This window comes from Hyperoodon ampullatus, assembly GCF_949752795.1.
Source record: "Hyperoodon ampullatus genome assembly, chromosome: 16".
NCBI lineage: Eukaryota > Metazoa > Chordata > Mammalia > Artiodactyla > Ziphiidae > Hyperoodon > Hyperoodon ampullatus.
In genome coordinates, this window is record NC_136929.1 from 10,184,686 (window position 1) to 10,201,643 (window position 16,958).

Below are 16,958 nucleotides of genomic sequence, written 5' to 3' on the forward strand. Positions count from 1 at the left end.
CTATAATCTTTATTATGATTATTCACTTAAGTTTGCAGTGTTAAAATGGACATCATTGGAATGACTCATGTTCTAAATATAAAGCCATAAGAAGACAAATCTTTGATAACAAGGGAAACGTAAAAAGCTGCAGACAAAGTTAGAGTTCTTGATGTTCCATTGTAAGTGTCTCTGACGCATTTCCCCTTTGTCTTGAAGATGTTTCACGAAGACTCCGCTGGCGGGTGGCAGCTGGTAGCCGTAGACGTCAACAAACCCCAGGGACGTGCCCCAGCTTGCCTCCAGGTGCGGTATGATGCCATTTCTAAAAGTCACCCCCAAAGGTCTTTGATTTGATTTTATATGAGGAAATCTACAGCTCTCCAAGCTCTAGATCCACCCAAATTTGTGGGCAATGTTACACTCCATCCTGTATTCCCAGGACCTGGCATCCTTTTTAGATACACACTAGGGATTTGGTAAATTTCTGGTAAATGAACGCACACAGGTAAAAGCAGGCCAGTGGTAATGAATTGATGAAGAATTTTGTTGTCTCATTAAACCTTATAAAGGTATTCTTCTGCAAAGGCGTAAATTGTTTGGGGCCGGGGGCAGTCAAGATCACAACTCACTCACTTGAGTACCTCACCATGTACGCAGGAAGGAAATGTCTTGAATATGTAGTCTGTTGTTCTGCGTCTGCAAGCTCTCCGAGCAGCGTGGTATGATAAAGGCACTTCCTTAACAAAGTGCACCTGCAGCAGACACGAGGCGATGGGATTGCAGGGCAGCCCAAAGTCCTGGCAAGTGACCGGAGGATGGGCCATGAGGTCTCTGGCCTGTGAACCTTCTGGACTTACTTCTGCTCTGAGCTTGCCAGAAAGCCTAATAAAATCCTTTTCTTCAGTGGACCACAGAGGCCTCTCCTCTTTCATGTGCCCCCTCCCTGCCCACCAATAGCAGTAACTCATTCAGAACAACATCACCTTAACAAGAGCGGCATCCCTGCCATTCCAGGGCTTTTTGTATTTCCATTTGCCTCCTCTTTAAGGGTGAAAACTCAAGCTGTCCCATGTTGGGAGCAGAAAACTGATTCTTCCTCCTGGAGAATTTTCTTTTCTTCACCCTCTTTCTATTTTCAGTTGTAAATCCTCTTCCTACAAGGGGACTGCTTCTTATAGTTTTTCATATCCCGCCCCCCTATAATTTGGGGAAGGGTTTATCACCTGCTTCAGGATGAGAACACATCTTCTGTCTTTCTTTCAGATCTTTCTCCAGGTGGGGACTGGTGCATTTCAAGGATTGGTACACAAGTAGCAAAATACTGTCCTCTGAACCTCTCCTGTGGGCTACATCTATATGGCTGTTTAATCATATGGTTATTTGTTTGTATCCATTAAAAGGATAGAGCAGGAGCTTCCCTGGTGGCGCAGTGGTTGAGAGTCCGCCTGCCGATGCAAGGGACACGGGTTCATGCCCCAGTCTGGGAAGATCCCACGTGCCGCAGAGCGGCTGGGCCCGTGAGCCATGGCCACTGAGCCTAAGCGTCCGGAGCCTGTGCTCTGCAACGGGAGAGGCCACACAATGAGAGGCCCACGTACCGCAAAAAAAAAAAAGTATAATTATATATATATATATATATATATATATATATATATATATATACACACACACACACACACACACACACACAACATCTTCTCTATCCATTCCTCTGTTGATGGACACTTAGGTTGCTTCCATGTCTTGGCTGTTGTAAATAGAGCTGCAGTGAACATTGGGGAGCATGTATCTTTTTGAATTAGAGTTTTCTCTGGATATATGCCCAGGAGTAGGATTGCTGGATTACATGGTAGCTCTATTTTTAGTTTTTTAAGGAACCTTCATAGTGTTCTCCATAGTAGTTGCACTAGTTTACATTCCCACCAACATTGTAGGAGGGCTCCCTTTTCTCCACACCGTCTCCAGCATTTATTATTTGTAGCTATTTTGATGATGGCCATACTGACTGGTGTTAAGTGGTACCTCATTGTAGTTTTAATTTGCATTTCTCTAGTAATTAGAGCTATTGAGCATCTTTTCATGTGCTTGTTGGCCATCTGTGTGTCTTCTTTGGAGAAATGTCTATTTAGGTCTTTCTGCCCATTTTTGGATTGGGATGTTTGGTTTTTTGATATTGAGCTGCGTGAACTGTTTGTATATTTTGGAAATTAAGCCCTTGTCGGTCGCTCTTTTTATTTTTAAAACGAGCAAAATATGAGTGTGTTCTTCTAAAATGACTTTTAAACTGTAGAAATAAAATAAAAAGTAAGAGTTTGCTTTAACTTCTTCCAAGTATCCTCCCTCATTCCACTTCCCAGAGGTAACCTAGCGGTCAGCGTTAGAAGCCAGTCTCCTAAGACCCTTTACCCCTGAATTTAAACATTATATCTCTTCTATAAAACAGCATTTCTGCCTCCCGGAGGCCCTGTCATTTGCACATAGTGCTTCCTCTTTCTAGAACACTCTTCTCTCCCACTCAGAATTCAGAATTCAGCTCAGATGTCACTTTCTTAAGGAAGCCTTCTTCGTCCTCAAAGAAACAGATCAGGTAGCCCAGTTATATGTGCCCATATCCTCCTATGCTTTTCTTTTGTGTTTATCATAATTTTAATTTTAAAAATTTAATGGTATAATTTGTTATTTAATGTCTGCTTTTCCAACCAGACATGACAATAAGAATCGTAACAGTCATGGTCAGCATGTGAAATAAATACATCTGTGTTTAGAAATGTAGTCTTAGGAATAACAGTTGAAAAGAATCAAAACCAATTCCTACCTACTAAAAAAGTAGAATTTATAGGAATGAAGCATTTGAACAGCTGTAATTAAATTGAGTTAGTGATTTGGCCATTTGTTGAAAAAGATTGGAAGAATGAGGTAGAAGCAGTATCTGAGATGGTAAACGGGTGACCGGGAGTCCCCATTTGGGTATTAGGAATTATTGATTTTGTCTTGAAAGTGGAACTTTGTTTCCAAATTTGACCCCAAGTTTAAAAAGCAGAAATTTCATATGAAAACCCATATATCCTACTGCTTTTGTAAAATAGAAAGATCTGGCAACATAGGACTCTCACTCCCATGTGGTGTAATTGGCTGGAGCTGGGCAGCGGCCGCCGCATTGGGCACCGTCTCTCTAGTTTCCAGGAGTCTCACAACGGTCCATTTTGTTTTCCCGACAGCACTGGGAATGTGTGTTTTATTTATCCACAGATTCGTATGGTCACTTTTCTCAGAGTAGCAAAGTATTTCTCTTTGCCCATCACTCTATGGACAGAAAATAAATAAATAATAAATTCATAAGTGCACACATATATAAATACACACGTAAATGCATGCATGAAGGAAAACATTGTTTGCAAAAAGAAAGGAGAAATGAACCTGATTCTTTGTAGAAGTGAGGGTGGTCCCTGTGTGTTTAGTACATGACTCTGGGTCTGCTTTTCTCATTCATTTTACCTGCTGGGTGTCAGGAGGCCTTTGTTTGGGTGACCCATGAAATAAGTTACAGAAGTGTGACTTTAGTTTACAAAGATGGCATAAGGGTAAGTAGTGCGTGAATTTCCATTATTCCCAAAAAGTCTTCCCGTAAGTTTTATGTCTTCATAATTTCAAACTGTTGAAATCTTAACTCAGCATAAATGGAAACTGGCTCAAATTCTCTTATAAGTGAAGGACATTTAAAAATCATCTCTGTCCTTGTTTCAGGTGAAATTGCTTCGCATTGGCTAACTTTCTTCACTGGTATCATGTCTTGTATTTTTACTTTCTTTTCTGCTTTCTGTACCCTTGTCTAGTTTATTGGTATACATCTATCTGTCTTCCCCACCAGCTATAAGTAATGAGGTAATTTAATGAAATATGATTGACTGATGTAGCTTAACTTTCCCCACTACTGTTAAACTAAATACATGATGTGACTGGTGCTTCTGTGATTCTGGGTGTTTGATGTATAATGCTTTATTTTTTCCGCTCTCTCTCTCTCTGTATGTGTGTATCTATCTACCTATCTATTTAAAAGACATATGTGGGGCTTCCCTGGTGGTGCAGTGGTTGAGAGTCCGCCTGCCGATGCAGGGGACACGGGTTCGTGCCCCAGTCCGGGAAGATCCCACATGCCGTGGAGCGGCTGGGCCCGTGAGCCATGGCCGCTGAGCCTGTGCTCCGCAGCGGGAGAGGCCACAACAGTGAGAGGCCCTCGTACAGCAAAAAAAAAAAAAAAAAAAAAAGACATTGCAATTGAGGAATTTTTAAAAATCTAATGTGTATGCAGGATCTGAAGAGTCTTATATTAAATATATCTATAAATATATAGATATATACACATATATAAAAATATATATACACACACATATATACATATATATGTATATGTTTATCTGTATAGCCTACATCCATTTTAAATCATACAATTGTGAAAATCTCAAGTTATATAATATTTTGTGGCACTTACAACTTTAACATTTTCCTTTACATTAATTTTTACAACAAAATGAAAAATCGTGGGGTATAAATTTGGACTGTCCTATAGATGTAAGCATGACTCTAAGTGTAATGTTGCCAGCCGTTCTACACTAAGGAAGCCTGTAGCGAAGTTCAAATGTTGGTTGAATTGGATTGAGTTGAAGTGGTCTATGTAGCTAGCTCTACCTTTAAAGCTAAAGTTACTGGTTTTATTATTTAAATTTGGCTACTGCACATACTGATTACCTTAATTCTTATTTAATATTTGAAAGTTATTACTTTGGAGAAAGTCAGCCAAGCAATGGTGATTATAGCATATCAAAATCCATTGTAAGTGATTATTTTAATGACTGTACCAACAGGGATACGTAGACATTCAGACAAAAAACAACCTAATTATAATGACAGCACCAAAGTGAAGCTGTGACAGTTACAAAACCAATTTAAAAGTTTTTTGACAGCCATGGCTAAAAGCTTTGTTTGGACCTTTCAGTAATAACAGTTAACTTAAGACATAAATCCACAGCTAAGGAAAATAGAAAGTTGTGGCTTTTCTGTCATGCAGATGAAGTGGAAATCAGTTGAAATGTTTTTAATAGAACATTATATTGAAAAGAGTATAGAAAAGGAATAATACTTATGGAATTTAACTCTCACAATGCAAGAAAGACTAAATAAAAATTCTAATGTGGATAGAAACTTGGCCACTGATTTGCTTATCTACTTTATGAAGGTCAGTAGTTCCTGCAAGCAAATTGATGTGCATTTAAATATGTTGATTGACAGTTCTGGAACTTGATTTTGTATTACCCATAAAATAAAGTCAAGGGCAAATAAATGGATGTAAGAATGCATCAGTAGCCATGGTGACACACAACCTTACTAGCTATCTGCTTTTCCAATGGCTCTGACATCTCTCACATTATTAGACTTTATTACTTTTATTTATCTCACTTGGTTCTGGACTCAAATATACAACATAATCAATTCTTTGACCTGGTACAGTTTATTTCTCATTCCTGAACAGAAAAATACCTCATTCACAGAATTGCATTTTTTTACTGCAAGTCTTAATAGAACATTTATAATATGCAAGTGCTGATGTAAGAGCTTACAGATATTTACTTGTTTATGATAACAACTTTTAGAGTGGCCAGTATTGTCTCCATTTTAACTGATGGGAAAACTGAGGCACAGAGAGGTTTAAGTATCTTGCTCAGGGCCAGAGTTCGTATGTGGTAGAGTTTCAGCTCCACGCACTTTGGCTCAGAGCCCGTGCTGTTGCTGACTGCAGGGTCATGAAGCCATATGAATGTGCGTATGTGGATGCAGAGAGCCAGTGGTGGGCTCAGAGGCATCCTTTGCCTCTTTTTCTGTTCTTAGGTTCTGCTTTAGTTATGTTCTTTCAGTTGCAAAGACCAAAGGAGTCTCAGGTCGAGATCAAATGGTGTCCGTATGTCTGTAAATACTAAGAACAGGCGAGACCCTGCTACATGGTGGCACCAGTCCCTGGGCAGTTGGCGCCCAGGGATGTGATTCAGTGGTTTGTTATGTGGTCAGCCTCTCTCTCCTCCTTCTTCTGCCCAGGGCCTTTAGCTTCTACTCTGTCCTTTTATATACTTCCTACCCCACAGTGGGCAGGGGCTACCAGAATGGACTTAAACAGACATGGGTACGGAGCCTGGCTCTGCTGTATACTTGCTCTGTGGCCTTGGACAAATGACTTAATCTTTCTGAACTCACTGGAAGAAGTGATTAATATATGTGTATTATGTGTATATGTGTATATGGTGGAAATGAAAAGAGATGAAATAAATAACATACTTATAGTATTCAATACATGGTAGCTATTATAATAATAGTCATTTTTTTGGAATGCCTAATTATTTCACCTCAGTGTAGGCAGTAGACTTGGACCAGACTTGGGTCCAAACTGTGGTTCCATCTTCAACACGTGTGTGTCAGAGAGAAAGTTATTTAACTTCTCTGAGCCTCAGTTTCCTTCTCTATAAAGTTAGAGTAACTTCCTAGGGCCGTTATGACATTAAATGAGTTAATTTATGTAAAAGCACCTACAACAGCTCCAGGCACAGAATAATTATAAATATAGACATTAGCTATTATTAGTTGTAGTATAATTTTCAATAACATATTTATGCAAAGGGTACAAAGTTCCAATATATAAGATAAATAAATTCTGAAGATCTACTATACAGCATAAGTGCCTGTAGTTAGCAATACTCTATTGTATATTTAAAATTTGCTAAGAGGATAGATCTTATGTTGTGTTCTTGCCACTAATAATAATAATAATGGAGTTGAAAGGAAGCTTTGGGAGGTGACGGCTATGTATATGGCCTTGATGATGGTGATGCTTTCATGGATGTATTTTTACCCCCAAGCTCATTGAGTTGTATACATTCAATAGGTACCACTTTTTAAAATGTCAACCATACCTCAATAAAGTGGTTTAAAACATAGAGAGTAAATTATTAAAAATAGTAATTTAAAGAAATAAATAATTTACAGAGGGAATAAATTTAAAAATAAATAGATCTTAGGTTTCTCCCACTTTTCTGGTTTTACGATTATCTCTAAAATGCTTTCCTCAGCAGTAGCTCTTTCTCTTGACAGAATAAAGCAATACTTGTTATGTGGTATCAGCTTTCCAAAAATAATTTCTGCATAGAGTCAGTAGTAAGGATAAAATCTTCCTAACTAATCAGTGAAAATTAAGATATAGGCTATATTACAAGTTCAATGAAATGTATTTTCAGCTTTTAACCAAAAGTCTCTGAAACTCTCCCCAGTTATTTTTTAGCTGCCTGCAGAAAAATGATTCCTTTGCTCACACTATTTAATGAAATTCATCACGTTATCTTAGAAGGACTGTTCTGGACATGTGGTTGCCAAGGGGCAGGGGGGTGGGGGAGGGAGGGGTTGGTAGTTTAGGATTAGCAGATGCAAGCTATTATATAGAATGGATAAACAACAGGCCCTACTGTAGAGCACAGGGAACTATATTCAATATCCTATGATAAGCCATAATGGAAAAGAATCTGAAAAGGAATGTGTCAATATATGTATGTATAACTGAATCAGTTTGCTGTACAGCAGAAATTAACACAACATTGTAAATCAATTATACTTCAATAAAATAAATTAAAAAAAAAAAAGACTGTTCTGCACAGCAACATATCACAAAGATGTTGCAGACCAAGGCCTAAGCACCTAGTTCTGTCGAATCATGGGTTTGTTTCTTTGTTAAGAGTTCATCTGTTTTGCCTCCTCAGCAAATGATGCGGTCATCCGTCTTCCACATGTTCATCCTCAGCATGGTGACTGTGGACGTGATAGTGGCTGCCAGCAACTATCACAAAGGAGAAACCTTCAGAAGGAATTACGACGAGTTCTATCTTGCGGAGGTAAGCAGCTCACGGGGTGCAGGTCACTTTTCAAGGTAGACGAAAACCTCGGCTAGTCAGAGCACCGTTTTTAAATGTGAAAATGCATTGCAGTTTGGTAATTACTTGACTTTGACCAAAGCTGATTCATTGTCTGCTTCGGAGGTGTTTCCCTTGGTCACCGTGTTGCCTGATTTGTTTCCTGTCACCCTGGGCCTGAGTGATCTTTCCCACCGTGTGTTACATTGCCACGGTAACCTTGCCCTGGGTGTTACTCTGGCCATCTTGCTGTTTTCCTATCAACCTCTCATTTTCTCTCCTTTGTCATGTTGTGTTAGTCTGTTTCCTCCTAAGTGTAAGCAAGCACAGATTCAGAATATTATAAATGAGCAAGTCAGCTCAGCAGTACCAAGGAGGGGGCTGGAGAGAAACTGAAAGATTTCTGTTCTAAAAATCTGAGGTGTTGCAACCTGCACTAAAGATGTCCAGTCAGGAACAGGAAGGTTTAGTGACTACATTAGCATCATCCAGCACCCCGCATCCCATACCAGAGTTTTGTAATAGACTTCTTATTGCTGGGGTAACTTTGTTAATATTTGATTCTTAAATATTTTTTAATGATTTCCAGAGACCACTACTTTTATTCATTGTAAAAAATTATTTCTAAAATATATCTTAGAATTCAGTGGTTATGTATTTATGTAAAAATTGACAGACAGGTCTTTTGAAACCCATTCATCATATAAGTGAGGAATGCATATCCAGCTGTGCTACACTTCAAGAAATCCAATATATGAAAAAGACAACTTAAACAGCAGAAACATCGCAATGTGATTTTTTTTTAATATTTATTTATTTATTTTTGGCTGTGTTGGGTCTTCGTTTCTGTGCAAGGGTTTTCTCTAGTTGCGGCAAGTGGGGGCCCCTCTTTATCGTGGTGCGCGGGCCTCTCACTATCGCGGCCTCTCTTGTTGCGGAGCACAGGCTCCAGGCACGCAGGCTCAGTAGTTGTGGCTCATGGGCCTAGTTGCTCCGCGGCATGTGGGATCTTCCCAGACCAGGGCTCGAACCCGTGTCCCCTGCATTGGCAGGCAGATTCTCAACCACTGCGCCACCAGGGAAGCCCGCAATGTGATTATTTTTATTACAAAACCACTTTTCATATACAAAATCAATTTGCTTTATAGTTGAGTTTCTTATATATGCAGACTTCTCCCAGTGCATTTAAAAATGGATTTGGTTAATAAAAAGTCAATTCACCAACACATCAACTTTTCAGAAAAAGAATGGATAGTATACAGCTATTGAATATAAACATCTATGTGGGTGTCAAGAACCTTTTAAGGAGTCACTTATGAATTCCCCTCTTGTGGAGGTTTGTTTCCTGTAAGAGAATATCATTAGTATTAGACTTTCACTGTAGTAGAGTCTCTGTGATGTGACACTGCCTGATAGCTGTGTCGTATATGGAGCTTACAGTTTAGCAAAAATATAGACAGTGAACAATAACAGCTTTTTATGCTGTGGAGAACAAATGACAGGAGCTCATGAAGAAATTATGTCCAACCCAACACCTGAAAAATGGGTATAATTTTGCTGCAAATCCAGCACAGAAAGCATGGCTTGTCATTGAAAGCAGAGGGAAACATGGACCAAGAGTCATCCTTGCAGGTGAATTTCTAACACAGGGATGGGACTTTAAGGAATTCCCATCAAGTAATTTCCGTCTGTCCTGTGAAGTAGGAAGCAAGGTCTCCATCCAGCCTGATGATGAGACGGTAAAGTGGGAAGCTTGTGGAGAAGAGAGATCGGACACGGGTAATGTGGAGAATGCAAAAAAAGCTAATGACTGATACATCGAATGCAGCACTGAAGATTGAGACTACAAATTTATAGTGATGCCAATTGAGACAGGCCTGTGACTTTTTTCGGCCTTTCCTAAAGGGGAGAAAGGCAACATTCGGATTGATCCAACTCTAGAGCTTTTTCAGTCTAGTGGAGCTGAGAGACAAGGGATCAGGGAACATGGGTGGTTGGCAAAGGAGTTGAAATGATGACCCTGTGGTCTAGGTTGGATATGAAAAGAGGGAAAATAAGAGGAGAATGAAAGAGTAAAAATGAAGGATCAAGGGTCTCCAATGGTCAAAGAACAGGTGTAGTTAAAGGGATGGAGTAAGAGAGCTAGAAGATAAGGTTGTGATCAGAGAGTGGGGTGCAGGATTTATATTTCAGAATAATTCTGGGTTACTAAGTACAAAATCTAGGGTGTTCCATGGATGTGGGTGGCTCAAACGTAATGATGGAGTCAAGGCAAAAATGGCAGGGAATTATCGGGGTATGGTGTTGGCTAAATCTTCACAGCGACACACGTCATTGAGCGTGAGGCCAGTTCTTCTGGAAAGGAGTGCAAGTGGCACGTGGGAGTGACTGACAGAAAAATGAATAGAGATCAATAGAGGGCCCTCTCTCGAGGGCACAGGGAGAGTGTGGCAGAGGGGGTTTTCACCTGTCGGAGTACGTCTCAAAGGGGCGTGGAGCAGTAACGGGTGGGGCATCTCTGCCTCATCCACACATTGTCCTCCACGGGCCACACGGGGCCTCGGAGCATGAGTATCCTGTTCTGGACAGGGCACTGGGGGGAGTCATGCATTTGAGACAGGACCCGTAGAGACAAGGATGGAAGAAGTGGACCCTGTGCTCAGAGACAGAGAGTGAAGAAGAAATTGTTTAACAGGGACCAAGAAACCCAAAGGTTAGTTAAAGGCTCTGGGTGGAATGAGGTGGGAAGAGAGGCGAGGTGGAAGAATCACACAATAGTATTAGAACCAGAGGCAAAAAGGCTGATGACAGAAATGCCTAGAACAAAAACAGAAATGGCTACACGTGATTGACCTTATGCCTGTCTCACTGGAAGGAGCAAATTATATTTGCTTCTGAGGGAGCCCTGGATATTTAGAGATTCCATTAACATTTCCTTTGTAGCCCAGTGTGCATACTCAGTCGTACTAAATCAATCCTATACAGTAAATACATAAGCCATTCTGGGAACCGAAGAACAGAACAGAATCCTCCAGTAAATTTTACCTAATTTTTTCATAAGCAAAATTGATCTCTTTCCTAGTGTGTTTATGTGTGTTCGCTGATTTATGATCACGCTGTAAGAAATTCCAACAAAATTTCAAATATTTTAATATCATAGAGTTCACTGATACTATTTAAGTGTATAGGTAGCGTCCAGTGGTAGTTGAAAAATCCTTGTCATTGTTCTTTTTTGTATATAGTACTATTTTTTAATTTAAAAAATCAGAAAGAGGGACTTCCCTGGCTGTCCAGTGGTTAAGACTTCACCTTCCAATGTTGCGGGTGCGGGTTTGATCCCTGGTCGGGGAGCTAAGGTCCCATATGCCTTATAGCAAAAAAACCAAAACATAAAACAAAAGCAATATTGTAAGAAATTCAATAAAGACTTTAAAAATGGTCCACACACACAAAAAAATCTTTTAAAAAAAGATTATTAAAAAAGATCAGAAAGAGAGGATTGTATAGTAAAATCTGGCACATGTGTTTCTATTAATTGTTGCCCACTTCCCAAACCACTGAAAGTAAATTTGATTTTCATAAACAACGTAGTAGAGATTTAGTTCACTTAAAAAATGTGTAGACATCACTTTATTCTTGAACTACATTCAGAATTTTTTCCACATCTATTTATCAATTTGGGGTGTCTGAGTTTCCCAAAGCATGTTTGGTCTTTATTCAAATCACATTATCTCTTTTCTTTGTATCAGAAACTTGCACATGGTATGTTTTAAATGAGTGTGGATAAGTCATTTTAATCACACTTAATTTTTTATAAGATACTCTCTTTTAAAAAAATTGGTAAAAATGGTGTGGGCTTAAGCCAGGAGTCAACAGACTTTTTCTTGAAGAGCCAGATAGTAAACATTTCAGGCTTTTCAGGCCATGTGCCCTCTGTTTCAACTACTCAGTTCTACTGCTCTTGTGCAAAAAGTGAATGTGGCCTCAGAAGGGTTGTGTCCCAGTGAAATTTTATTTATGAAAATAAGCATTGAGCTTGATCTTGGTTTAAGCTGTAGAAAGACAGAGCATGCCAACCAACATCCCCATGGGTTAAATTCAAATATAGTAAGACTAACAACATAATAGCTACCATTTTTTTAGAGGTTCCATTATGTTGCCAAGTGCTTTAAAGGGATTCATTATCTCATTTAATCCTCAAAATGGCTATAATAACAGCAATTCAAGTTTATGGACTATAATAACATAGTGTTTAAAGTAATAGCATTATGTAATATTTTGAAAAGTTTACCTTTAAAATAGATCACAAGAGGCCATGAGCTTTCAGAGAAGTAATTTCTTGAGTTCCCACATACTCCAGAATAAATTATTTTGAAAATCCAAAATAAACCACTCTACCCAATAGGAGTCAACGTGCAGTCTAAACAACATCCTTTAAGCATAAATTAACCTGCTTAGCTTCTACTGTAAAGCTGGGGACTTGTTTAGTTACTTTGGATTAACTAACGTAAATTTAGAATTAGTTGAGAAACAGGGAAAACTTTTCTTTGTTTTCTAGGCTCTACATAAACATAAAGAGGTAAAGATTTACTTTCTTTTGTAAGAGTTTCATTTTTCATTTTGATCTAAGATAAGTCATTGTCATTAGTATACATAAAATCACATGTTATAATGAACATAATTATATTTTACAATGTATAGTCTCATTTTCTTAATAAAGAGTAAAACTTAAACAATACTCTCCTATTATTATATAAAAAATATAAATATATCTGTATATCCACTAGATTGTATGTTTAACAGAAGTTTATCAGCACAGCCTTATGCACAGAAGATTCACAATTTTAACTAAATTCCTCTTTTAAGAAACTCATAAATTGGTGGGAGAGAGAGGAGAACAATGAAGTTATAACAGCATATCCCTGTTGCATTTCTGGTCGAGACAGAGGTTTACCTCATTTAGAACTCCAGGGTGTCTCTTTGGTTTCCTCTTTTTCTATGATTGTTCTGTGTTTTGAAGCAGAAGGGCTTTCATAAGCATAGAATCATTTTGCCGTCCTACAGGAAGTTATCTTTTCTAGCAAAGTGATTTCTGTGTTCCTCTGAAGACATTTGGCTTTATGATATTTGTTAAACTGAAATTAAGTGAAAGAGCTGTTTATTTTAGTTCCAACAAAATCTGACAACCGTATTTCATCTCAATCACAAGAAATGACTGAATTATGAAAGTAACTTATCCTGCTCTACCAGCAGTCTTTCATACTGTCATTAAGTTTAATTTCATTTTCTGGGTAACTTTAATTAAATAAGTATCTTTTGGCTGTAGCTTTTTCATGTGTTTCTATAGGATTTGGGCAGTATCTTGCTGGGTGAAAAAATAACACAGTAATGACATCCTCGATTATTCAGTGATCCATCTCCAAAGTTTGCTCTTTAACTGTCTAGAATATTGAAGTTACACTATAGACTAAGAGTAGGTGATTTACAGACACCTCTGGAATGATGCAGGTCATCATTTATTTGGGTGTTATTTAACCTGAATTTTATTTAGGAGAATAGTGTTGCCTGAATTGCATTTGTCCTGTTATCTTCTTCTGTGATAAATATGCATTCATTTTCTCATGAATTGCCACTATGTTTCTCTGAAGTTATGAAATAGAGTCTGCAACACAAATCTTGGATAATATATTTCAAATATCTTTGCACATATGGGCAGTATCTCTACTATTTTATCTTCTCAGACCTGCATAGTACAATCAGCTCATTTATAATTTGTCACCTCTAAATGTTCATACATTATTCATTGAATTAAAAGTGAAGAACAATTTCCATTGTCCCATTTATATTAAGCATGTCATTTTCTGTTCAGTTATTTTTCTCCTGAGCTTCAGAAACTTGGCAATCTCTTGTTGTCTTACCTGCTAGCCTCACAAATCCAATTACAAGTTCTTTTGGAAAACAAGCATTTTAAACTAATTTCTTGCAATTTTCATTCTAAAAAAAAAAATCTTTTCACAAGTTATGTGCTGTCATCCTAAGAACAGATATAATAATGTTTCTTAGGACAGTAACTCCTTTAAATTTATTAATTTAATTTAATTTATTTAATTTTAATTAAATCTGCATTCCCTTATTGTTAATTTCCTTGAGGACAAGAGGGCTTGTTATAGTAGATATTAAATGACATATGTATTATTATAAGATGAAAATTTGGAAAATAAATAATAAAATGTGGTGTTTAAAGAACTCATACAACCTGCATTCCTGAAAATATTAGTTAAACTCTGCTGTCGTGACATCAAACCTGATTTATCTGTACAGCATGAATTCTCAACGGGAGGTGAAAACACCTCTAAGGGGATAAAAATTATTCTTGGGGAGGCAAAAAAATCTTATTCTTGCCATATATAAAGAAGAGATTGATATGTTTATATTTATAACATAACTGTGCTAATAAAATTTCATATGGTGTAGTGATTAGAAACTAAATATCTAAAAAGACTCCTCGGCCAGGGAGGTGGTTAAAAAAAAAAAAAAGATTGCAAAACACTGACTTAGGAAAATTGTAAGAAGAAAGAAATATTTTGTTTTTTTCATGTATTGTTTTCAATTTTTTTCAAATAACGTGACAAAAATATTTATGAAAAGTTTATTATCCTCTTACAAATCTTGCCTTCCCTCTTAAAAAGACAAGTTTCAACTTGAAGCACCCACCGATGGTGTAATGTACTCTGAGGGTTCGAGACAGAGGAAAGGTCCCCCGTGACCTTTTCGATGTGGGACTGAAGAGTTAGGGGCCAAGGTCATGGGTGCTCCCAGGCTAGGAATGACGAGGCTGCACTGCTGACTGCTAAGGATTTGCAGAGGACCTAGAGATTGTCATACTGAGTGAAATAAGTCAGACAGAGAAAGACAAATATCATATGACATCACTTATATGTGGAATCTACAAAAACGGTACGAAAGAACTTATTTACAAAACAGAAATAGAGTCACAGATGTAGAAAACAAACTTATGGTTGCCAAGGGGGAAGGGGGGCGGGATAAACTGGAAGATTGGGATCGACATGTACACACGACTATATATAACATAGGTAACTAATGGGGACCTACTGCATAGCACAGGGAACGCTACTCAGTACTCTGTAATGACCTATATGGGAAAGGAATCTAAAAAAGAGTGGATATATGTATATGGATAACTGATTCACTTTGCTGTACACCTGAAACTAATACAACATTGTAACTCAAATGTACTCCAACAAAAATTAAAAAAAAAAAAAGGATTTGCAGATAACCTCTAGATTGGACACATTCTTAGGTGATGCTTCTGGGGAGCCCTTCCAGGTAACTGGGTTCTGCAGACAGCCCGCTAGCCTCCTTTTTATACGGCCAACAGCATGACCGTTGCAAGTTCCACCCTGTCCAGCAACTGTCAAGGTTGAGTTCCTTGAGGCAGGCTGGAGCCACCCATTGAAAAGAGGTTACTAAAAAAACCTCACTGCTTCTACCCTGATTCTCCCAACTGTTATCTTCTGCTGAATTGGAATCCTATGCTAAACCCTCTAACCTACACTAAAATAACTGACAACTTAATTTTCCTAAATCCCTTTCGTAATTCCTGACATAGTTCTCCCCTATGCCAGAATAACCCATAATTACAAGTAAGTTAGACATATGCATAATATTTTTCCATGAAATGTCAGCACTTTGGGATTGATACTGATTTTCAGAGAATGGGAACATTAGCTTGTTAACCATTAACAAACTATGTTAGAAAAAAGGTATTTGCTCCCAGGAGAATTGGAATCAGGAATTCTAGTAGGAAAATCAGCGGGAATATGGGTATTTATACATAATCACCTAATAGTTTGCTAAATCATTTTTAGTGCCTTTTAGTGTCTTTGAAAAGCATATAAGTTTTCCCACCAGGCAAATAATAATGCAGATGGATCCAGCTGCCTATTTTATTATAAATTATGATCATTTAAACAGGTCATTCCATCTGTCTTTTGATAGCAAATGCAAAGTTAGTAAAGTGATTAATTGTATTTATATGTAATTAGACAATCTATTTGGATATATTTCAGGCATTTATTGGTAGTTCCCTGCTTTAAAAAAAAAAAAAGCCTACTTTGATATGGATTGCATTCCTTCCTTTGGAGTGAAGGTCTAAAAATATAGGTGAGGGAGAAGTGGAGACGTGGGCAGTAGCCAATGCTCCCTCTGCTGATACAGCAGCCAGGCTGGGCTTCAGGGGAACCTTCAGGATGGACGCATCTGAGTTTCAGCTTTTCCTGAACTCTGCCAAGATGCCTGGGGGAGGGGACAGGTGCTGGACTTCCTCATCGTGCTGCGGGCCCTGGAGTGAGAAGCCAGGGTTAGAGAGGAATTGCCTCTTGTTATGACTTGAAGGGATCTGGGACCTCTGGTCGCCTCAGGCTGACCCTGCAAAGGAGTTGCATCTGCCCACTGGTTGCTTGTGGCCCCGGGAGGTCTAACAGAATCCTGTTGATCTCAGTGATCCAGGAAGGGAATCTCCCCAGAAGCTGAATTTCTCCCAGGAGGGAAGTTGGAAATGGATTCCACCAGCCTGGGAAGAATCCTGACACGAAGCGGCTTCCTCCTGCTGCCCAGCAAAGCGGCTGTGGGGTTTTAGGTCTTTTACCACAAAAAACATGTTGCCTCATACCATCCCTTGTTTACCACTGCTCAAGAGAGCATTTTTAAAAAAACATTTATTGGGGTATAGTTGATTTACAATGTTGTGTTAGTTTCAGGTGTACAGCAAAGTGAATCAGTTATGCATATACGTCTATCCACTCTTTTTTAGATTCTTTTCCCACATAGGCCATTACAGAGTACTGAGTAGCGTTCCCTGTGCTCTACAGTAGGTCCCTATTAGTTACCTATGTTATATACAGTACTGTGTATGTGTCAGTCCCAATCTTCCAGTTTATCCCTCTAACCCCCTTACCCCCTGGTAACCATAAGTTTATTTTCTACATCTGTAACTGTGTTTCTGTTTTATAG

General features: G+C 38.5%; 1 protein-coding gene across 4 annotated transcripts in view; it reads left to right on the forward strand.

Moving 5' to 3' along the window:
* Positions 1-16,958, forward strand: part of NALCN (sodium leak channel, non-selective) — a gene marked incomplete at both ends in the record, with an annotated part of 256,682 nt that overhangs the window by 74,134 nt on the left and 165,590 nt on the right. For 3 of the 4 annotated variants that reach the window (XM_079721892.1, XM_079721889.1, XM_079721890.1), the window contains 2 exons: positions 199-285; positions 7,776-7,907. In XM_079721892.1, the coding sequence (XP_079578018.1) occupies positions 199-285; positions 7,776-7,907 (219 nt within the window). The remainder of the gene's footprint in view (positions 1-198; positions 286-7,775; positions 7,908-16,958) is intronic. The other variant, XM_079721891.1, reaches the window with a different exon arrangement.